The sequence below is a fragment of the Pithys albifrons genome, chromosome 12 (genome assembly GCF_047495875.1).
Source record: "Pithys albifrons albifrons isolate INPA30051 chromosome 12, PitAlb_v1, whole genome shotgun sequence".
Taxonomy (NCBI): Eukaryota; Metazoa; Chordata; class Aves; order Passeriformes; family Thamnophilidae; genus Pithys; species Pithys albifrons.
The window spans coordinates 10,726,251-10,750,980 of record NC_092469.1 but is presented as its reverse complement, the minus strand read 5'-3'; the positions used below and the strand labels follow the sequence as shown (position 1 = coordinate 10,750,980).

At 38.2% G+C, this 24,730-nt stretch overlaps 1 protein-coding gene across 10 annotated transcripts in view; it reads right to left on the bottom strand.

Annotated features, from left to right (window-relative positions):
• Nucleotides 1-24,730, bottom strand: part of CHD9 (chromodomain helicase DNA binding protein 9) — an 87,081-nt gene that overhangs the window by 48,687 nt on the left and 13,664 nt on the right. For 6 of the 10 annotated variants that reach the window (XM_071567511.1, XM_071567512.1, XM_071567507.1 and 3 more), the window contains 2 exons: nucleotides 21,295-22,900; nucleotides 3,173-3,510 (listed from right to left, as the gene is read on the bottom strand). In XM_071567511.1, coding sequence (XP_071423612.1) covers nucleotides 3,173-3,510; nucleotides 21,295-22,731 — 1,775 coding nt within the window. In that variant the 5' untranslated portion in view covers nucleotides 22,732-22,900. Of the gene's footprint in view, nucleotides 1-3,172; nucleotides 3,511-3,801; nucleotides 3,823-4,319; nucleotides 4,452-4,645; nucleotides 4,743-21,290; nucleotides 22,901-24,730 lie in introns of those variants that run through there. The other 4 variants (XM_071567516.1, XM_071567513.1, XM_071567515.1 and 1 more) reach the window with 4 other exon arrangements.

Sequence of the window (24,730 nt, the reverse complement as noted above, 5' to 3'; positions counted from 1 at the left end):
ACAATTGTGCTCATATTGAACTGGCTCTGTTTGCTCCTAGCAGAGATGTGAAAGAGCAGATTAAATCTATTTCCCAAACATTCTCCAAAACAAACATAAAAAATCAGTATATTTGTTATAGTTTCAGCTCTTCCAACTCCATATTAGCCTGCAAAGCAACCAGGGGTCACCCAAAATGTTTGCCTTACTTTGGATCTTCTCAAATACACAACTCTGCACCCACCTCTGAACCCAAACTAACCCAGCCTTCTCAGCAGTTCCTGCAAGTTAAACGTGTTTGCTGTAGGAAACACTGAATGAAGTGCATTCATCTGGGATGGACATACCACGGTGGAGCTCCTTCTAAAATGGAAGTGCAGATGCACCGAAACAAATTCTCCACTACTGTTCAAAATGTGTATTTAGCCTATTCTTTTTATACTGTAAACCTTTAGTAGCTCTGTGGTTTCACTCATGATTTTATTGCTTTTAGAAAAATTAGTTGATAATAGTTTATAACAGTTGGAAATTGTGTACTTACTTATCTTTTTTTAAAGCACGAGGAGACTTCACATTTTATTTTCTGATTAAATGCAAGGAATATCATATAAACAACTTTGCTATTTTTTAAAGTTCTTCTCCGTTTTGGTTAAAGAAGAAAAAACTATATATTTTTTTATCCTTTTTCAAACAGATCTCAAAAATTCTTCTTTCCAAGGAAAAAAACCTCATTTTCATTCAACTGAGATCTCACCTTCCCCTTCTTGCCCAGTAATGCACTTGTCTTTTAAAGGTATTACTTTAGCACGGCAAAATTTTCTCCTAAGATTCAGTCAGAGTTTGTTTTATTTTAAGGTAACAAGAAAAATCAAGGGAGTGACACACACTTAAAAAACCCAATGCTATTTTGACACAACAATAACTCTGAGGATGTGCTTAGATTCATTAAGAAATATTTTTTTAAGAATGGATGTCAGGAAAAAACCTTTACAAGAGTCCTTTAGCCTTCTAAAATCCTTACTAGTTATTTAAGGTTGCTCTTAGGATAAAACAAACTTTATTAATCACACAATCTTTTAATCCACCTTTGAAAAGACAAATAAAAGCATTCTACAGTTACTATTCTGTGAGATCAATAGTTAAATTTTCATAGAAAGCAGAGCCTCTAAGATTTTATTTGTAAGAAAACAAAGCCTTATTGCAATTACTGCTCTGCAAAATCAATGGTATATTCTTTGCTAAACAGTTATCATTTAATGTATTTATATAAATAATAACAAATAGTGCTAACTCAACGTAACACAGGGATCTGGATACAAAAATCAACTATCTGGATGCCTCGAAGCATTAGATGCACAGCTGCAAATCAAAACAAAAATTCTGTGCCAAACTGTAATACGTGGCTCTACATTACTCTCTTCACTGCTCTTTAAAAGGACCTGACTGCTAAATCTTTATGTACATATCCCATGGAGTTAAAGCAAAACCTGGCAGCATGATTAAGTTAACAGAGAGGCACTGGGGCATTAGCAGATTAAAGTGGTAAACAATAGGGAGGAAAACCTTCGCAGCTCAGCGCAAAATTATGGAACACTAACCACACTTAATTAAACAGGAGTTCCTCAGCAGCTTGCATGTACTTTGCATCAAGCAAAGTAAAACATAGTTTGAGAAACATCTCTTTCTCAACTGACACCTTCTGATGAAATCCTGAAAAGAGATGTACATAGCAAATCATTTTGCAAAGACAAAACTGAATGCAGAATTGTAAATTGAAGGTTAACAGCCTAGTTCTTTTTTTGATTTGTTTAACTACACTAAGAATATTATGGGAACTATGCAGTGTATCATAAGGATTTTATTTTAGCAGGTTTTGTCAATTATCCAAAAGAATGAACAAGGACAAATGCCAAAGCTTCATGAAACTGATACCAGCTAAACAACCGTGTGTAAGTTTTCTTATTACACAGACCTACAAAATGTTTGTTACAGAACATGAGTAAATTCAGAAACATGAAAGTGAAATCAATTTTGGAAGGGCGCATTCAAAATGCCACCTTAAACAAGAGGAAGAAAAAAGAAAAGGAAGCACTATCCAGCAAAATTGTGAGCAGCATCACATGCCAACCCAGAACCAGAACAGAGAAAAATTAACACCATGAAAGTTCACACTGAGAATCAAGTTGAGTGTATGAGTATAGTATGTTTAACCTTCCTAACTACTTAACGTTGTTTACTTCAAATATTTGAGAAAAGCACTGAACTCTTGGGGGAAAAAAAAAGAAAATGCAAAGAAAAGGGCTGATTAAAAAAACATTCATTTCAGCTCCATCATGAGAATGTACATATGTATATGAGACATTTAAACTGGAGAGATATGCCAGTTAATATTTCTGCTTTCACAAAAAGAGCAAGGATTCAAAAAAACAAAACAAAACAAACAAAAAACAGATTGTAGGTATGATTTTCATTTCAGGTTCCAACTGACACACATTGGAAATCAGACACTCCTCTTTCCTTTAACAGGACACACAGGTTAGCTGTGGAGTCAGAGCATGTGCCACCCACTGAATCCCTTGGAGCCTTCTAACACCTCATGTCCTCTGAAAGCTCCTTACCCCAAGGTATCCACAGCTTGAGCCAGCTGAGTCTGCAAAGTTTTTAAGAGGGCAGATTAAATTGATATGACCGAAGACTACAAAGTGCTTAGAACATAATTTTTCCAATATGCACTTTACTTTTGATATATGTGATCTCTATAATATTCTCTTTCTTGGAACTTAATTAAACTTCCAGTTCCCCCCCCATGCAGGTTATCATGCACACTGTACTGAAGCTACAGACCAAAACAGATAAAGGCAGCATTTATAAAACAGAAAAACTTAATTTGGAGTCAGAACTGATTACAACACCAGATGAAACATACTTAGGTCTGTGCTTCCAAGTGAGTGCAGAATGTTTTAGAATATGAATTTAAAGTAAGTCCTTCAAAAGGACAGCCCTACAGTGATTTTATCTAAAGAGAAAACAGAGCATTCATTCTTGTTCCTGAAAGAGAGACTCCACACATGGACTTAATCAGGAAGAATTTTGTGTAGGCAGTGGAGGCGAACATTTTATTATCAGTAAGCAGTTTTCATTTTAATCAAGGATTTACAGTCTGAAGAGAAGACAGACATTTTAATCTACTTACCCAATTTTTGTTTTCTCTTTAATTTTGGATGAGGAACCAGTTTTCGGCTTTTTGCTCTCCTTGTCCTTCGGTTTGGATTTCACTTTTCTACCCTTCTTTTCCTCTTTTGCTTCAGCTGAAACACTGGGGAAGTTTTCAGGGCTCATTACTCGTGGAATGTTTCTCTCTCCTCTCTCTTTTGCTTTTGCAATTGCTTCAGATATTATGCGATTGGCCTTCTCTTGTTTACTTTCTGAGTCTGTTTTTCTCTTCTGCTTCTTTTCAGACATTGTCCTCACCTGGGTATTCTGCAACTTAGTATATGATCCTGAACCATCAGTCTTCTTGGAGGAAGGAGGCTGTAGCAAGAGAGAAAAAGTAAATAAAATCCCCTTATTTTAAAAATATAAAGTGCAAGCATTTTTAATATGGATATGCATTTTTAAAAAATGTTAACTGTCAGAGATTCATGCAGACACAAAACCAGAAGAATTCAGTTTATCCCACAGAATGGCGTGGGTTTCAGAGTAACTACATCAACTGTGGGTTTTAAACAACCAATCCACACACTGAAAGCCAGTAAAAAATACCCTTTGAAAATTCACTCAGCCTTCCCCTTGCAACTGTAGCTAAAGAAACCAATCCTTCACCTTTCCAGCATTCCCATACATTTGACACACATGTCCAACACCTCCAGTAAAACATGAAAAAGCAAGAAGCTCCCGAAGGTAACAGCATCAGTGGTTTGGCTTTCGTAGGATACCAGGACCACAGTTACCTTAAAGCAGAGGAATGACCTACAGGACTAATTCTGTGATAATAAACACAACAGATGCTCGAACAACACCAAGATTAAAAAACAGACAAAAGATAAAACCAAAACTAAAATTACACAGCTCTATATCTGTAAAAGGATCAGATAGTAGCGTTTCTTTTATTTAGATCAACATGCGCTCAGTGCCTTGGTTAAAAAACGTAACTTGTTTTTATTTTCGGGGGTTTAATGCCCTTTTCATGGACGCAGAATTGTTTACTGGGCTGATGAGCCTCTCCTGCAGCCAGCCAGAAGACATGTTTTTGCTTTCCTCCCCTCCCCCTTGGAGGAATGGAAAGAATTTCCTATTCAAACACAAAAACCCAGCAGATAACAGTTATGTTGCGTTCTCACCCGTAAATGCGCCTCTGCCTAGAGCAGGAAGAAAAGCCACCAGGAATTTCGACACACATTTTGCGGGCAAACGCCGCGCACTTCCCGGGATACACGTTCTATAGATGCCTGATGGGCGGCGGGGCGGGAGGCAGGGATGGGGCCGCTCCCGATGCCACCTTAAAGCCCCGGGGCTGGAACAAACAGCCGGACTCAGCACGGGAACAGCTCAAGATGGCGATGCGGCTCCCGCAGCAGCAGCCAGTAATAAGGAAGGTTATTCAATCCCATTAGCCTTTTAGCCCAAAGAACCCCTCCTCCTCCCACTCATTCAGGCTCTCACTTACCCTTCCTCTTGGCCTCTTCACTGAAGACATTTTTGGCGTCAGACAAAGACTTGCCCTCCGCTTTTCCAGCACCCCCGGCAGTGCTCAGGAGGAAAGCATGGGGAGAAGACTGCTAAATGGCCTATTTAGCGGGCGGCAGCGGGGCCGTGCACGGCGCTCCCCGCACCCGCCGCGGCCACCGGAGCATCCCCGCGCCCTGCCCGGCGCGCACCCGCCGTGCGCGGACAGAGGAGCCCAACAAAGCGCGGAAAGAAACGCACAAAGCATCAAACGGCATCAGCGCCAATATTAGCGCTGGTTAGACCCGCTCCCCGCGGAACTAGGCCAGCAGATGGTGCTACCCGTCATTATTCCATTAGGCTCCGGTTTAACCCCCGCGGGGATCGGCTTTAACCCTTGGCGCTCCCCGCCCGCAGCGCCGCCCCCAGCGCCGCTCGCTCCCTGGAAAGCCGTGGGAACCGGCGCTGCTCCTCCCGCTCGGACCTCGCCCGCCGCAGCCCTGCGGCTCCAGCTCCGGGGACGGCTCGGGGGGACAGCGGTTCGGGCCTAGTGTCTGGCCTCAAACTGATTTTGCTCTCCAATCTACTTTTCAATATATTTTTAAAATTATTTTTCTTGCATTTCATTCATTCCTACAAGCTGGCAACAGGGACTACACAAGCTTTTGCTGACAGGCATCCCCTGCTTCCTACAGAAAATGGAAGAAGTGCTTGGTTTTATCCCCTCTGCCCTCCCAGACCTGCGGGACCCTGCGGTGAACACCTCGGTTATCAGGACACGGCTCTGTGGTAAGCGCGTCTTCATTCCGAGGTTAGTTTAAAGTGCTATTTTAAAGGGTCAGACAAGTTTTTAAATACGTTTTGTAAACATATCAAATAAACCCCAAAGAAGATATGACAGGGATTTTTGGAAGGTTATTAAAAACGCAAGAAGCTTTTGACAGAATAGCTCCATCCTAGCAATACCCTTGATTCTCTGAAGCCCGTTCAAGAGGAAGAAAGATCAGGATTTGATTTCGGTTTTGCTCAATATATACTTGTGCCTTTATTTTGCAATATGTATGTTTTTCCATAGAAAGTTTAAATTATTGCAAGGATTTTGAGATCAAGCCTTGCATTAAAACAGAATTTCACTTCTATTTAAGATTAATTTCAAAATGGAATTCCTTGTCCAGTAAAAACACTAGTGGTACCAATTAGTTAAATGGTTTCTTAACAATACCATTTAAATTCAAGGATATTTTTGTAAACGTGCTGCTTAATCAGAAGGAAAATTATTACATATTAATTTTACTTTTGAGAACTGTAGCCAAAATGTTTCTACATTATGTTTACAGTATCTATAACAAATTACAGAGGTTTATCTTTTAGGGTTATTGTTTCATATCTTAGGAAAAATTCTAAGTAATGTATGTACTGTGTTGCATTTTGAGATCAGCTAAACAAAAAAAAAAAAAGAAACATTCCAAATGTACCCTTGGTGTAATTTCAGCTCTAAGCCAAGTACTGTTAAAGACAGTACTGTTACATTGGTATGTTCTTGAACGTTCTGGACCAGAAACAAACAAACAAAAAATGCTTAATAATTAAGTGGGCTATACAGAAATGGCTTATTCATTAATCCTTTTACAATCATCTTCTTAGACATTTTAGTCCTTGAAAACAAAGTTTCTTTGCTATGTTTACTCAGAGGTCAAAACTGCCTTCCAATTTACTCCTCAACAACATTTACTACATTCCTACTGTAGATTTGTGAGTATGCAGGATAAGGCTCTCTGTGTTATAATTGCTCAGGCTGACCCTCTGCTCTTTGCTCTGTACTATCCCTTCCGAGTTCTGTCTCCTGCACTGCACAAACATTAAGCTATTTGTTAGAAATTTGATACTTTTTTTTTAAATTTTGCTGTGACATTTCTAACTATATGGAAATGACATTCATGAAGATGCAGGAAGGCACCAGCCAGCCATTCTAAGCTAAATAAAACTGTAATGAAACCTTCCTCAAGAAAGTCATCATTGTCACAAAAACAAAACTGGAAAGCAACACAAGTGTTTTGCGATCAGAACACAAACACACTTGCCCTACAGAGGACGGGATCTGTGTGTACTTAGCAACCAAAGCAACAAAAGCCATCTAATTCAGCAGGGGTCTTTTATTCTGATAATAATTTCATGATTCCAGAATATGCATAGCTATAAAATGATTGAATGGTTATAAAACATCATGCACACTGAAAACCATTTCAAAAGCTCCACAGCACCTATAATAAAAAGGGCAATGCCTTTTACCAAGCTGAAAACACCCCTTCCCCCTTACTGAGAGGGAACACAGATCAAACATCCTAAAGGCATATACCCTTTCACCAATGGCTTGCAAACCTATTTCCTCTAGAATAGGGAGAATTCTTAACTGACAAACATAGAGAAGATGGAAAGGAAAACCCTGAGGCAGCCACATATATAAAATTGAACATTTTATTTGGAAAAATATGTTTTCCTTCTCATGGTTGCAAAGATAATAATCTAAATATAACTGAACATAAACCAATGCAATGCTGTCTTGAGTCTGCACAGAGAGAGCTGCAGGGTATCTGCTGCTGCTAATGGCTTTGCCAAGCAGCAGCGAGCGCAGTGAACAAGCCTCCTGTCAGTTCCCTGCTGCTCCACGCAATCCTGTGGGCAGCAGGGAAATTGGCAGGAATCACGTCAAATTCACACCACTGCTGCTGCCTGCAAAAGCCATCAACAGCAGCAGGTACTGCCGTGCTGCTGCTCACACCTCAGAGTCAGCCCTAAAAAATACCGAGGCTGGACCAGCTCAGACAACAGCTGCAGATTTCCCCACACACACCCTGACTCACGGCCAGGGGAGCACCTTCTCAGCAGCATTCAAACAGATTTGACGTGCTGGTTTTCAGGAGAAGAAGGTACCCTAAACATACCCGAATGATTTCTTAATTAACCTGATGTAAAAGCAATCAAGTTATCAGGCAATATTGATAGAACCAAGTCTTCCCAACAGCCTGCACTGCTCTGATGTGCAGGCCTTTCATTTCTCCAACATTTTGTTGTGGTTGCACAGGACATACATTTGAAGACCTTCACTGGCATTAACAGTCCTTCCTCCAGCAAGGACAAACCACCATCCTCAACACTTACAGACACTGGGGGTTTTCCCTCAAAGGCCTAAACCTAAACCCATTTTAATTTGCTCTACCACAATTAATATTTCTTCACATCCTTTGCATAACACTACAAAGAGGTTCCAAGGAGAAGGTAAGTTTAACACCAAGAAAAGGTCTAAGTCCTGGAAAACCCTCCCAAATCCTGCCTTATCTGTTCCAACAGTAAAACATGGCTTCCACTGTAAGAACAGCTTTCTTACAGTAAGCATTCATGATAGAGTAGTATGACTTTCAGTTCACAGAATCTTTAGGACTCAGTGTCTCTCCTGAGTTGCATCCATTCTTGATATATTTTAAGGACCAATAATGCTTTTCTCTGGAATTTTAATGAGTCACGCATTTGTAATTATATAAAGCACTTTTTAAAAATAACATTTTCACTTGGGGATTTACTGACCCAAACATTAACTACCACTACAAACTAAATTATGAGCCTAACTAGTCTAACAATAGAAAGCCAAGGTTGAAATTTGCAATGGCTTGGATTGTTCTTTTACTCCTACTGGTAATGTTACACACCTGCAGAAAGATGCTAAGACTAAGGACCAAATGCCTCGAGCATAACAAGTTCTTCCTGGTCTACCAGGTCCTTAGGAAAATCAAGATGACCTTGACATTAACTGCACTAAAAGCAGCTAAAATTAGCCACCTGGAAACCTGATCTTCATGCCTTACCACAGAGTCTTTGTTCGTGTTTATTACTAAACAAGGCATCCCTTTGTGCACATCAAGTTACCAAAATAGTATCACAACCATAATACAAATAAATGAATTGCATAATTAATGATAATCAATAGTTTGGAGGTTTTCTCCAAATTAGCTTTTTATTTTTTCACATCATAATCACATGGAAATTTGAAAATTGCAGTTACTTTTAACCTCCTGTGGTGAAAAATCTTAAAGGAATATCCATTCCTTATTTGAATTATAAAATTTATTTATGAATTCAACTCAAAAAAAACCCAAAAAAGCATGAACTCAACTCAGTGACTTCAGAACTCCATTCTAGTACTCTGACCCTTTTTCCTCTAGAATAGCCTGTATAAATAACTCTTCTAGTGATTTTTAATAGTGGATTTGTAATCAAAAGTATACCTATTAAAAAAAAAAAGAACTCACAGCCTTGACAGAGTCATGTGTAGATAACTGCTTACAGTATGGATGTGTGTCACCCCACATGTGTGCACAAGAGTCTCCTTTGCTGCATGGCAATCCCAGCAAGAAATGTAGTTTTCTTTAGACAATATACTGAAATGAGATTTCCATGGTTAATCCAGTTACTTCTGCACAACTGATGGGAAGCTCACCTAAATATGCAACACAGTTTCTTTCCTCCAGAGAGAAGCCCCTCCAGAGTCCTTCTGAATTGCTATTTTCTTGTTCAACAGTTGCCCCACACCATCTGCTGGGATTGCTTCACAAAGCCAAGAGCACTGGCAAGTGGAGATCCACGGGGTTCTGTCATTTTTCCATTCTCTTTGGTGCATGTATGGAACTAATAAGAGAGCAAATGAAGCATTCCAAATTGTGGTTCTTTCAATATGCTCATAATACTCTTCTTTTTCTTGTTTATCATCATTGGTAATGCATGTCTCAGTCTTTAAAAGAGATTCAGAATTTCAAGACAAGCATATGTGAAATTTAATCCAAATTAAAATAGAAACGCTACAGATAGATTAAAAAAATAAATAAAGGGTAAAGACACGGGGGAGAATTTATCTTTTCCATCTTTGATACTTGTTATCTCTAACGTTGGTGAATGAATGGCTAACAACTACAGCAACATGGCTGGGCAAAGTTTTATCTGTGTAACAGTCACTTCAGAATGTAAATTTATGATTTGGGATGTGAGTATGATTTGTGCCTCACAAGGCATTTAACACCATGCTTATAACCAATTTTAAAATTTATTTAGAAATGAAAACATTAATGGAAAGGTCAGCAACCTTAAACTAGTGATATTTCTAAGATGAAACATGCACCTGTTTGTATGTCACACATTCTCTACGTAGGGTGTTGTTTCACATCTCAGTGCTGCAGAACCCAGTAATAATATCACTAATCATGTTTTGGTACTAATATAGCGAAGATACCACAGTTGTTATTGGTAGCAGCTTCTTAACCAGTGACTTCCCCTGTCATTCACAGGGAGAAAAATCAAGCCACTGTTCCATGTAAGCAGCTGCTAACCTGGGCATGCTGCACAGGCAGCATCAGGGTTACAGAATGAGTCTGCAGCACACATACAGCTTCCATTTGGAAGACTTTGAAGACAGCATTTTGGGGCTCACTGCCAAATAGAGTTAGAATGTTTTCCAGAATATTTAGTGGGATAAAACCTCTGTGTAATTTGCACTGTAATTCTTAAAGGAGGCACTATGTAATGGAACATATTAAATTGCCAGGAAATAAAGGAAATTGAGAACCCCATCCTGCTTGCTCTGCCAGGCTACTGCATTGAATGGTGTCACTTTTCAGTGGTTTGGTGTTCTGTGCCCATCATGTACCCAGTTCTCTTGGGTTCCAGTCTCTAATGGCGAGCAGAGCTGTCTGGAACATGGCAGGCAATGCCAATAAACCCCACTTGCCTCAGCAAAACCTCTCAGTGCTCTCTTTCATGTGCAGAACCAGTAACACTCACTACTTGTATTGATCCAAGCCTCTTGCAGTGTGTGTTCCACCTTTAGGCTGGGGGACCCACTAGAAATATCAGTATCTATTACTTAACAGGAGAAAACTGTGGGCTCCTACATATGAAAAAAGTAATGATCATATTCATGACAACTGGTAGATCCATCATTGAATTACTCAGACCAAACTCACAGTCATGCCATGACTCTACAGATTTTCTGAAGCCTTTAATACCTATCCCAGGGGTCAAAATGTTTTAGCAAAAAAAAAAAAAGTTCCACTACACTCTTTCTTTCTTGCATTTTTGACCAAACTTAACCTTACAAATTTCACAATTATTTGACTCCTTAAAAAACAGTTGACTAAACTCTGTAATCTATAAAAGGAAAGTCAGGTTTCAGTTCACTGTTTGAAATAAGTCCTGTGTGGGCATCTGGAAATCCATCTGTAAAATACTTCACGAAATACTTACGAACAAGAAAAATGAAACATATTTCTGTTTTAAAAAGACTAATCACTACAGTTCAAAATCCCCAGGATAAATCTCCACAAATATATTGATCCACTGAAATGAAACATCATCCAACGCCCTCTTAGAAGCTTCTTCTGAAGCACTCACACCTATTTCTACAATAGGTATAATCTAATTAATAGGGAAATACTGATCATGAATGATCTTTAAAGCAAAACAGACTGCATATTCAGAAAGGCTGGCACATAACATCTCTCTTTTCAATAATTTTATTCATTAAAAGCAGTGAAGTTTAAAAGTTTACTCAATCTTTGAACTTTCTAGTATTACTTGGTATCTAACAGAGTATCCAAAATGTTAAGATAACAGAGTTTCAGTGAGATAGAAAAGCCCAGCACTTAACACACATTAATATATATATACACTGACAGGAATTGGGAAAAGCAATTATTTTTAACATCAACAGCTGGGGAGTCACTAATATCAGTACTGACTGCACAGCATATTTCCATTTAAATCAAAGAGGGGGGCCATACTTCTTCTACTTCAATTCAAACCAGCTTAGGTATTTTTTTGTTTCAGCTTGGGTGAACTACTTCAACAGCTTTAGATGCTGGAATCTTCAGCACAAAAGAGTCCCTTAGCATATATGCTAACCTAACGAAACCACTCCTGTTGAATCTAGTTTTCTCAATTAAATATTCATGAACAAAATCCTCCCCCCTAATTAAGGAGTAAAACAAGATGCCTAAAGAGAAGGAAATTATCAAAAAGGAGTGGTGGTGGTTTGAAAATAGCGGCCCCAAGTCAGAGAATGCTACTAGAGAACAGCAGAATTTTATTTCAGCCAAATGATACCCAAAAAAGCAAAAACACAAACTGGTTTTTTCCCCAAAAGTCTCCTAAAAAATGTCTAGATGAAGAACACAGCATTCAAGAACTTAGGGATAATCATAACAAAAGCAAATAAACAAAACCACACAAAAATCCCCACCAGCAAGGAGTATGAACTTTTGCTATGGATCAAGCAGAAAAACTTGCAAGACAGGTCTCTAGAAACAAGCATAGTGATAATTTTTTATCTCACCTCAGTGGCTGCTGGCAAATGTGGCAGGCCTAGACCCACTGTAGAGGTCAAGACAAGAGAAATTCTTATCATCTTTAGTGGAGTTCAACAGAAAGTGCCATCGACACAGAGCAGGACAGCCTGGTCAGAGGCCACAGGGCACTGCCAGGGACATCCCCAAGCACAGGGACAAGCAGGAGCCCCTCAGTTCCTCTGTGCCCAACAAGCAAGGCTGGGGCACCATTGCTGAAACCCTGAAATCAGTCCAAGCCTGAACACATTTGCCATTGAACAATATTAAGCCAAAATGCATGCTGGGCTGGCACCACAAAACACATCTCTCCTGTTGTGTCTGGAGTTGATCAGATTTCATAACCCTGTGTGATTGCACAGCAAAGAATCCTCCAAAGGATGATATAAGTAGGAGCTACAATACAGACACATCAAAATAAATTTGCCTAATCTTTTTAAAAAATTGTTCTTACTGAACTCAAAGACACTAAGACACATGTCTGGTTTTGTCCCTCAGATGTTCCTTAAATAATTTACCTGCCTTCCCTGTGACAGCTCAGGTTCTGTAACAGCTGGGTGCTGCTTTTAAGAGTTGCAAGAACTAAAGTTCCTGTGCCAACACATCAAGCTGAGCCATACCTGGACCTCACGGACAACTGCTACAAAGACTTAAAGATGAAAAACAACCCACATATATGGTAACTTCTTATCCTTCTGAAGATAGAAACAGGTACTGTAAGCCATAGCATGTTGCAAGTCACAAAAATCACAATAGGTATGTTTTTCTTGTAAGTTTGCTTAAAATATTATCCAAGAACTTTCCATATATGTGGTACTCAGTAAAAACAAAAAGTATGGTGAAACAATTGCCTTTAAGATTACTTAAGATTGTTTCAGAAAGACAGATTTGACTGACAGGTTTTTAAAATAACATTTCAAACTATACGGAAATACACAAAATGCTTGAAACCAAAATATTTGCAATGTCTTCTTTAAGCCTAACTTCTGTTTTCTTTCCAACATATAAACTAAAACTAAATTGTGAAGTCATGAATATCTCTTAAAAACACCTTCCTATCAATCTATGAAACTAATTCTGGTTTGCAATTCAATAGGCTGCTGAATAGCATTATGTGCACGTATGTGATACACTACAAACATTGAAATTATTTTCAAATACCAACTCCTGAAAAGGCAGTATGTAAGATGGGAACAATTTCACGAGATATAAATTAAAATGCCTGCCTTCACAGTAAGATATCAAGGGAACAAAAAACCCAAGTAAGTACAAACACAAGCCAAATAATCCACACAAAAGAAAACCTGCCACATTTATGAAAGAAAAATCAATCTCTACTACAAATTACACAGCTTTCAAAACTGTAAGACTTGTCATCTTTTCTCAACTAACATTGCTAGTTGCATTTATCAAACTTACTCAAATCAGCATTAGAATTCTCAGTCTCATCATCCTGAAAACCCACTAATTAATATTTATTAGCCTTTAGAGTTTCCAAATTCAATCCACTCAACACCTGACAACAGACACACTCTTGTAAATCCATGTAAGCAGGAACTTGAGCAAATTTTTTTAAGCTGATAATGAACACAGCAAACAACACTTCTCCAGATGTAGGAGGCTGTTAGGTAGGCAAAGTGCTGGAAATTATTTGGATCTCTATATTTAAAATTAGCATAATAGCTAAAAGGAACTATAAAACCTGAGTGCACAAAGCACACAGACATCTGGACAAAAGCCACATGAATTCCAAATGTACTTCAGATTCTCTGGGTTTGAAGCCCTACTACTGCTTAACATCTTTACAAGTTCTGTTTCTCTTTCAATAATAACATTTCACTAACACTTCATAAAGTGTTGATTTTCTACAAAATGACTCAAGATAAAGTGCTGTTCTGGAAGTTTTAGAGGCAGTGGCATGTTAGAGGCCACTCAGAAGTCCAGGGTTTAGATAATGGTGTCAGTCAAAGCAGATTAGTGGCTACTGGAGCCAATGGATAGTCCCACATCGAGCCCACTTGCACTATCTTTGCATTTGAGGCTACAGTTCCCTGCACAATTATTTTTTCTCTACTGCAGAAAATGATGCTTCCCTTTCCTTTCTCTCTCACACAATCACAGGATGACTGAGGTTGGAAGGGATCACCGAGTTCAACCCCCCTGCTAATGCAGGTTCACCCAGAACAGATGGCACCGGATCATGTCCAGTTCTTGACTAGAAGGAGACCCCCCACCCTCTCTAGGCAGCTGTTCCAGAGCTCTGCCAGCCTCACAGTAAAGAAGTTTTAGCTCGTACTCAGATGGCAGTTCCCCTGTTTCAGTTTGTGCCCATCGTCCCCTGTCCTGTCACTGGGCACCACTGAAAGTCTGGCCCCCTGCTCTTGACACCTTCGGTATTTGTATGCATCGATAAACTCCCCTCCACTGTTCCTATGGAACGTGACTGGGTGACAGAGAACGAAACCAGAACGACTATTCCTGAAAAACACCCTGGACAAAGAAGTGCAAAGTTTCTCTGTGCATGAAGGAGTTTCCCAGTTCGGTTCATGGTACAAATGGTTGCATTAACACAACAAAAAGTGGAAGAATAGGAAGCTTTTTTCTTAAACTTTTTTCCTCTTAACTAATTGTAGTTTGGGAATATACTGAACTGCAGCTTTAACAGCCTATAGAATGGGGTTGCTGTCATTAAAAGAAAATTTAACGTGGATTTTGTTTTCTCTTTTCTCTGTAATTAGGTACCACTTCTTCCAGACACCAAGCTTGCACAGTTATATCAGTACTCCTACATCACTGAATTGCTTTATAGTTTTTCAGTGTTAACAAGACATCTGTTTGCAAATAGTTATTTAGATTATTCAACCACGCTTATCCTGCAATATCATTAAAAAATAATGTAAATTTAACTTATTTTGTCAACTAGTCTCACCTTGCTATCTGTAGGATTACTCCCGTAATTTGACCCAGCCAGAAGTTTCCTTCCTATGCCTGCCATCTGTTAACTACTTTTTACAAAAATGCTCCTCTTTTGGCACATTTTAAAGACAATTATAGCAGTCATTTAATCAGTGTGCAATTATCTCAGGAAAAAATATTTGTATAATATAACAATCATTAAAACAGCAAGTACTTAATTTGAAAGAGGAAACATACACAAAGAGTTGGATTCCCTAATTATTTGACAAGTGACAAAGGTTGAGAGAGACTTAAGAAAAGCATTAGTGAAGCAAAGAAGATTCAGAAAAAAGATGAAACAATTTAATTCAGAGATGGTAATTACAACCTCATAAAGTCTTTAAAACAGTAAAACAGGTACTCTGGCACATTTTCCCTGTTCTTAAAAGCCCAGCAGTTTTGTCTTTTCCTTACTTTACAGTTATGTTTTAAAGGAAAAACAAGGAAAAGTAAAAAGGGACAAATTAAAAATTATAAATACACATCAGTAAATGTGTTACAAACTCATCTCACAAACATGTATTTCCTTTCCCCAATGTATGCAGTTTGCAATTTTCAAAAATATATAAAACATATAAAATATATACAGAAAGCAAATGCTTCATACCCATTCAACCATAAATACAACTATCAAAACATTGCTCTGTTTAATGATTAATGTCATTGGCAAAAAGCCATAGATTAATAATGAAAATATATGATATACAGCTACAATTTAAACACTTGGTTCATTCCAGGAGCTGCACTCCCAAGGATCAGAGATAGGGGCCTATTCCTCTCATTCACGCTGTGCATTTGGCACAGCTTTGCCACTTTCACTCCCACCTGTTTGTGCAGGCATTTCTCAAATCATAGAAAGCAAGCAAAAAAGCTGCAAAATATTGTACAAAGAATGTCAGTGAAGGGATAATTTTCATTGCTTCAGCACAGATGATAAACCTTTTAGATGGTGAGAGATACCTGAATTCTGGTGCCTCACTGTGGTAGAGGATTTAAGCTCCTACAAGGAAGGTGAAAAATGTTCCTGAACCAGAGAAAACTAAATCCAGTGGCTACAACTTGTAGGAATGATTAAAAGGAAAGTTCAGGCAAAGATTTACATTTGTTAGTGTGTCCTCACCCATAAAACTAACCCTAATTAAAGGAACAATATACACACAGTGGATATGCTTAATGGGAGATATACCAGCACTTCTAAGCACTTCAGGAAAAAGAATGAGATTTCAAGGCTCTTTTGGTCTGTGAATTTTTTTTAGGGGTGTGTGGGTTTTTTACATCTCGAGATTAAAATTTATGGTTTGTAATGCACCCAAATGCTTACTGGAACAGATATCTAGATTTCAGATCATGGCACCATTAAGGCTGGAACAGACTTCCAAAATCATCAAGTCCAACCTTTGACTTGAGGTAAGGTAGGGCAAATTCTGAGATGTGTGTTTTATTATGGTCAGTCTCACTGAAAACTCTCAAGCAACACACATACAGCAGCACTGTAGTTGTACCAGCACTCAGGAGCCAAGCCTATGAACTTACTATGCAAAGTAGCCAGTCTCTTCTACAAAGAATTTCTATATATTCTGACCAGTTCATTAGTTTAAAGTATTTCTCATTACAGGCTTACTTAAAATTAAACCATACAGGATGTAAGAAATACACTCTAACAAATACTATATCCTTGATTTTGATACATCTTCCATAACTGAATATATCAAGTCTGGTTTTAGCTCTCATAACTGGCCAAGAAAACACATCACTGCTTATACTATGTGTTTCTCTCACAAAAACTTTACAGTGCCAAGATTTCATATACAAGTAGAACAGCAACTAATGGCAGAATAAAAGGTTTAAAAGTGGAATAATCCAAGGGATACATGTCTGCAATGAGTTTAGAGTTGATATAAAGAAGAAGCAGCACATAAGCCTGGACTTGCGTCTGGTGAAAATCAATTCCCTCTCTGATGGTCACTCATACATGAGCTTATGCCATTCTGACAGATGCAGATGTCCTGGAGTACAACACCAACCAAGCAATCTCTGTGAAGTTCAGGCTCTCTTTGCCAAACTTTCAACAAGGGCCAGACAAATTCTTTCCAAAAAAAATCATCTGTTACTATAAAACAAGCTCAGGCTTGCAGGTGTAAAAACACTTGCATGTTTTAAGTCAGTTTATACAAAAAAAAAAAAGTGAGATACTGAAATTCATGAATGCACTGAATTGTCAAGTTAGTCACAAAAAGGAAAAAAAATCACCTGGTTTAAGAAGTAAGACTACTACATTGTTCTATAGCACTTAGGATTATTAATGGAATATTATTTTCCAGTTCAATCTCAATTCATCTGCCAGAAGACATTAAAACACTTACTATAACATACACAGTGAGATGGCTATAAACTTCTCTCAGGGCAGTCTATACTCCAGATTATCTTTACAACTTCCTTTTTCTTCTAAACATGCAAAACAAAGCTGAAACCTGTATTTTTGTCATCTTTTTTCAACTTTATGAAAAATGAATGATTATTTAGCAAAGTCAAAACAGTTTTAAGTGGAGTTAATAAGATCAGAAGTCTTGTGTTAGTCAACACTGAGGTGCATGAATCTTCAGTGCATTTCTCCACTTTGTCTGATGAAAAATGCATGATGCAAAATTAAGAGGCACAATTTATTTACAATTCTAATCTAATTACAGTAGGCATAGAAAGTGTATTAGTAGCACAAGACAGTCTAAATTGTTTTTAATTCTGCAGCATTATTACACCTAACAGACTGTATTAATTTCTAAATTAATTTCCATTAAAATAATAGTCATAACAGTAAAAATGTGATGAGCATGTTTGCTTTCAAGTACTGCAACCAGTATTTATTGTTCTTTTTTAATTTAAATAACCTCAATCTAACTGCAGTTAAAGATCTTTGGTTGTCTAATATTGGGTCCATTCCAAAAGCTACAATTGATTAACTGTTTCATGAAATAAGTGTCTTTCCTGTGTCCTCAACCATTGTCAAGCTGAAACTGTTGAAAAAAAAATTAAATTCACTAGTAATTGTTTCCTCAGTATGTACAAAAGCCATTATGAAACACTGTCTTGCAAGACAATGAACAGCTCACCTTAACTATTAGAGATGAAACTTGTCAAAATCCCTTCCCACCTAATTCCTTATCTAGGGCCAACCAGTTTCAAAGACCAAAATCCTTCCTCATTCCTTACCCCACCTTTTTTCTCCCTGGTTAAACTGTACATATTTGTAAAAAGCTCAAACAGAACAAACTCATCTTGAACTTTAAATTCTAAACGGCAATCAAAGAATAGGAGTCAGAACTAAAGCCCCTCTTTGAATTGCAGGCAGTCTAAAGACAGATCTGAAACACTTCACTTCAGTAACTGCCATACATTTCCACTGTTCCCCATACTACACACACCACGGATTTAAAGAGGCTTCTACATTGTTTGCTTCTGCCAGTCCCCCATCTGTACATTCCTCACAACAGTTTGACAGATATTGGTTCACAACCAGTTTCTGAAAGAAACATTAAACATCCGTCCCATTAGATAAACCCAAGGTCAAAATCCAGTTTAATTTATCGAACATCCTGAAATCATAAAACCCAAATGAAACAGTTTTATAACTATCTGGTTTCTGTCTGTTTCATTTCAAACTTCTTGGGGAAAACCCAAAATTTTAAATACTGTAAAGTTGCTTTGTTTTCACACTGTTATAAAAACGAAAATCAATCCCCCAAAGCTTCAAATGCTCTCCACAGATCTCAGAACTTTCCCTCTATTCCTTGTCACAAAACAAAGTTCTAAAACTGGTGTCAGTGAAACTGAAGTAAGTATTACAAGGTTCTGACGTATAGAACAGCAAAGTCAAAGCACCAGAAAGTTTTATTAGACCTACTTTTCGCCGCTTGGCTCCTCAAAAATGATACCAATTCCTGGATTTCTCGCCACCCCCACTCTTCCTGGAATCCACTTCCTCTTCACCCTTCACCCCCAGTATGCTCAAGGGAGGCCAAAATGCTGCTGTTCACAGCCCATTCTGCTGCTACGCTGCCTGGCAGGGCTGTGTACACTCCAACAGGATCACATTTCCCTCGGAGCTGCTATACTTGTGTCTTTAGATATAACTGACAGCAGTAGCTACTTGGCCTGTGCCCTCTTTTTAACTTTTTTTAAGGCAGGAAAGGGGAAAGAAATGTTTATCAAAACCACTAGATTGCCTCTACTGCATCACTCAGCTAATCACACTCACCTCAACCGCAGAGCTGCACCTACAAGTTCCATTAACATCCCACCACAGTTTACAGACAAAGTTTCACCAGGAGGAATTGACAATTACACGCTCCGTAAATGTAAGCAGAAGTTGTAATGGAGAAGCAATCCACTGAACCAAGACCAAAGATTAAGTGTGTTAAACTCTTATCTCTACACTAATGACATGAAATTAAAGAGGAAAAAGGAAAAGTGTTACATAGTCTCCTTCCCAGGCCTGTCCTGCAAACTAAGAAGCAAGAGCCAGTAGTTAAGTTCCTTTCCAAAATCTTTTTTCCCAGTAAGACACTATTCTCTCAGCTAGAGACAATATTGGTAGCAAGAATATAGAGAAGCAATAGTTACTAAAACATTTTTAAATCTGTCTGCACATGTATTATTTTTTCAGAGTTGCCTCTGTTTTGAAATGCACAGATTGAAAATTAGAAAACATTTCAATTCCCTCTTCTAAATACAAGCTTAATTCCCACTAGAAGTTAAAAAAGGAGTCTAAAATAAAAATATCTACTTTCACTCTTCACATATACATGGATTTCAACAGAGAATCTCCCAGTTTTGAAAACCTTACATTACTAGCAATGGCAGCTGAACACGCATATTAATCACACAGAAGGTACTGCTCCTTGTGCCAAACCATCTAATGGAACAGGTTTCAGACAATCCTGTCAAATCAAATTTGGGAAACTACCAAGCAGAAACAAACTTTGTTAACATTAAGGTATTGATATATGGGTAATGTCGTCACTAATACCACTCTTCAAGTATTAACAAGGAAAGCCACTAAACCAGCCTCCAAAACCACAGTAATAGCTTTCAAGATTGATAATTATTATTTGAGCTTTTAAAATAATTTTTTCCTCTGCTTAATAAGTTTCTTATATTCAAGACTTACTGTCTTTCAAGTTAGAAATTTTCTTGAACTGAAAAATCTGCAAAAATCTCATATATGCTGAGGTTTCCAGCAGCTGTAATATGAACATGGTTACAGTGTTGTGGAAAAACAACTTTTCTTGCTGTTGAAAAGCTTGACTTGCATAAGAGACCAAAGCAATCCAGAAACACCAGTCTATGTTTCAATTTAATGATTTACATACTTCCTATAAAAGAGGAGGTGATGATACAGAGGAAGATAAAGGCCAAAATTAGAAAATTGGACATATTCTTTGAATTAAAACTATTTCAAAATTCACTGTTACATATAAGAAAATAATTGTAAGAGACTGAAGAATTGAGGGACTATCTTTCTGAACACTTCAATACCCACACAATTTAAATTTCTCTTCAGTTTTCTCTCTGATAAACTGGAAAGCACTGTCTGCAAAGTTTATTTCTCTGGCATCCCATTAAAAAATACACTACAATTTTTATACCATGTTGTCCCCACACAGAGGACTTGGATACTTGCAGTAGATGTGCACATTGTACTAAAACAACTGCTGAGGTTTTTCGTTTAGCTAAAAGTAGCAAAATACAACATATGCATGGCCTTTTATATGTATTCTATTATTACTAATCACATCAAAAGCAGGAATAAAAAGTGTGTATTTTTAGCCAATGAGCATAAGCACAAAGACACCAAGCAAGGGACTGAGTAACAACTTAACCACTCCAATTATTGCAGGAAATCAGCCACCTTACCAGAGCTCTTAAAAACATGTTTCTGTAAGTACTTTTAAGGACAATAATGCATTATATTTGCACCAAAATCATAAACCAACCAGTTTCCTCTGCCACACATCAGAAATATAAGCAGCAGAAGGAGTGGCACCATTTTATCTGAACAAATATTTCAGGTAATATAGGTGGTCTTGTTTTCTGCAGTGATAAGAAAACAACAGGAGAAAACAAGGTCTGCATCAAATGGTGGTTTGGTTTTGGTTGGTTGGGGTTTTTTCCAAGTTAAGCTGTTACCTAGGCTTCTTCAGGTCAAGTAACAGCTCAGAGACTTCAACCATCATGCTTTGACACAAGGACCAGTCACTTCCCTGATCAACCAAATCAAACAGCTCAAACCACTGCCCCCCAAATCCTTACATACCTGTCCTTGTACGGTTGCACGACCTCTGCCTTGCAGGTGCTGATTAGAAACTGAAGAATGCCAGGGGTGGATCTGACTTTGAGATTGTGCCCGAAGGAGATCAGGTGACTGTGTCACTTGCTGTGGGGTTATATGGTGTTCTAGGTCATGCTCTAGAACATGGCTTGTGCTATCCTGAACAAATGCAGAATCATCAAACTGCGGCAGAAGGTCTTCCTGAAGGAGGTCATCTGGGTCAAGTCCTGTGAATGGTTCATTATGAGTCTCAACTTGATGAAGTAAGTTGTCATCTAAAGATGTAAAACCGTTGCTTTCAATAGAGTCAGTGAAATGGCTTATCTGAGAAGCAGAACCAGTGGAAGCTGGAAAACTAATATTCACAGGAGAGAGTTTTGAACTACTAAAGTTGCCCTGAGGATGCGCAGAATGCAACATTTGAAAAGTATTTGAATTCAAAGGTGTATTAGGATTCAACATGTGCTCAGTTGTTTCTTGCTTGGTCCCTGTTTGAGATGTAAAGGCATCACTTCCAGTGAAGTCAGAGATAGAGTGTGTCTGCTGGCTGGTAGAAAGAGCTGTTGTAGGCTGAAGAAGGCTGGTAGGAGAAATGTGGTTATTAGAGTAAGAATAAGGAGATGAATATTGTTGACTATTACTGACAGAACATGGAGTAATAGTTGGGGACTGTCCATCAAAATTTCCTTCTTGATTCCCACAAAAATGTAATGAAGCACTTGCAGTTTGAGAGAACTGTTGAACAGACAGAGGCTGCTGTGAAGTCGATGGATTAGAAACTGAAGGAGGGTGGCTAACACTGACTCTGAGAGAAGTAGATACGTTCACTTCCATGAAGTCTTTTGGCTGACTCAGAGCATCCTGCCCCGTGTTGTTTCTGCTTTGTTGCGACCCTAGCGAGGCACACTGATGCTGTGGTTCATTAGCCTGAAATAAGGCAAAGTCATGGTGTGCTACAAAGCTTTTGTTTTGCTGCATAGACTGAGAATGTCCTTGGTGAAAAGGGGACCCATTTTGATTCGAAACAGTTGTGGCAGTTTGATGACCCCACATAGGACTACCATCAGCCACATCTGGGAACATCCCATTGGACTGGGTTTGCGGATGAACTGGTGAACAATTGAATTGAGAGTGTGGTGATAAGACATTGTCAGCTGAGCTATTAAAAGACTGATTTACTGAGTGAAGCTTCAGTGAATCATACTGATTCAGCTGATCAAACTCGCTCATCTTTTGTTGATTTTGAGCATCTTGCACATGGTTCAGTGAGTCTATGTGCAAAGGTTCAAATTCTGCACCCAAATTCAATTCATCAACAAGTGAAACAGGTCCAGGTTGAACAAAGGCATCATCTGACAAACCTTCTAAGGTCTCACTAAAAAGATTGGCATCATCAAAAAAATCCATCATAGGATCAGTCATCTTGAGAGGTCTGTTCTGCTTTTTCTCTCAACTCCAAATGGAGTCAGTTTTGTCTCTCTGCAGTGAACAGAAACAAATGACATCCGGCGGTCACCACCTTATCCACGGCATGCCAACATCCATTAGTGCTGCTGCTGCTGAAACATTCGTCTTCAAGTGTTAAAGCATCCTAAGGGAAAGGGGGGGAGAAAGAAGAGAGAAAAATTACTTTAATGACTTTCCTCATCGGTCCTTTCCCACCCCAACTTCTATGGGTTTTTGATATTTTGGTTATGAAGTTACATTTTAATTAAACCACAAATCAACTAAGTTATTTTTGCTTATACTTGATGTCCTGTGCAGGATTTATCATTTTTGTGCCATATACAATTATGCTTTAAATTAATTTGTTTAATTTTTTCATTTACTCTGCTCTATTACCTAATCACAATTTTAGATTCTCCTTGGTCATATTCATTAAAATTAACAAATTGCACCAGAATTGGTTTTAGTAGTTCAAGATAAAAATTTGTTTATAGAAAGAAATCCTCTAATACATAAAACGTAGACAATAATTCTGTATGTTTAAACAAAAACTTGAAAGGTTATTCAGTACATATAAAATCAAAGCTACCCTGACTTCAGTAGGAAAAGCTGAGACACTGTTTCTTCTACTTAAGTTGCATTAAGATTCTGAGAAACTGTATTTTATTTCGCTTAAAGACATAATAGACTCTTCTTTAAAGGAAAGACAAGAGAATGAATACAGCGATACAAAATAAAAGGAAGAACTACCTTTGGTTCAACAGAGTTTACTTAGTTTTGAAACATTTGAAACTATTCATAGAATCAGAGTGATCACCAGTGAATTAGTCTGCAATCAGGGATTTAAGGCAAGAGTTGAAAAGGGTGGTTAATTTAGCTTTAGCCTAAAAGCTCACACCAAACAGAATGGGAAATGAATGAAAATGCGTGTCTGCGGTAATTTACCTCCCCAGATAACAGTAACTCTCTAGAATAGAAGAGCAATCACTTCAAATATGCAATGAATAATCACTCCTGTCAATACATATCTCTAATTAAAGGGGAAAAAAAGGAAAGACAACAGCCACAACTTTTAATTCCTGACCCTGTTACTAAAGCTCACCTTCATGTTTTCCTCCTCCATTCAACTGCAATTCCTCAATGAATTTTCCTAATAATAAAATGAGTATAGGATCACTCCAGAAATAATCACTTGTAAATCTGAAATAGTCTCTGGTGGACAAAGTTCATGTTAAACCTGCTAAGCACAAAGTAGTCTTTGACAAGCTGATGAAAACCCATTCTGCTTATACTCCCCAATCCACTGAAGGTGACGTGACCATAGTCAGAATAAAGCCAAACAGACTCACAAATCTTGCTTAGAGTTTGAGTATATGAAACTTCTGGTCTACAGGGAGAAAGGACAGATGGATCCTGTATCAAACTGAAAGACATTGACTGATGACATCTATCAAGTCTGAGTTGGTCTGACTGTTAATAAATTGAGAGAACAAGAATGCTACTCCAAAAGTGACAGAAGCTTAGGAAGGTGACAGCTTAGCACAGCAAAGTAGCTGTGTAAGTTTTTGCTTAAAGTTAGGATATCCTAACATATGAAGATAAAGGAAGGGTTAATATGGATTAGACCTCATTATCTTCTAACCCTGATTAATTTTCTGCTTTTGATTAAAAGCAACACAATGATGACTTTCCCAGTATCAAACACCTTCCAATAGATGGCAAACAAACAGCAGGACCCAGGTGGATGATCTGGCATGGGTTTATTACAGCATGGTAATATAATCACCTCTCAGCTTAGGATATTCCAACTCGAAAGATAAGTTGGGAGAGAGCTATTTTAACAGTGAGAAGACAACCAACTCAGTTTAAGTACAAGGAAAGACTATCATAGACACAGAACAAATTACCCAATTAAAGAAATCCCCATCTGAGGAAATACAGATGGAAGTCATGGTAGCCATGTGTAAAATGTCAC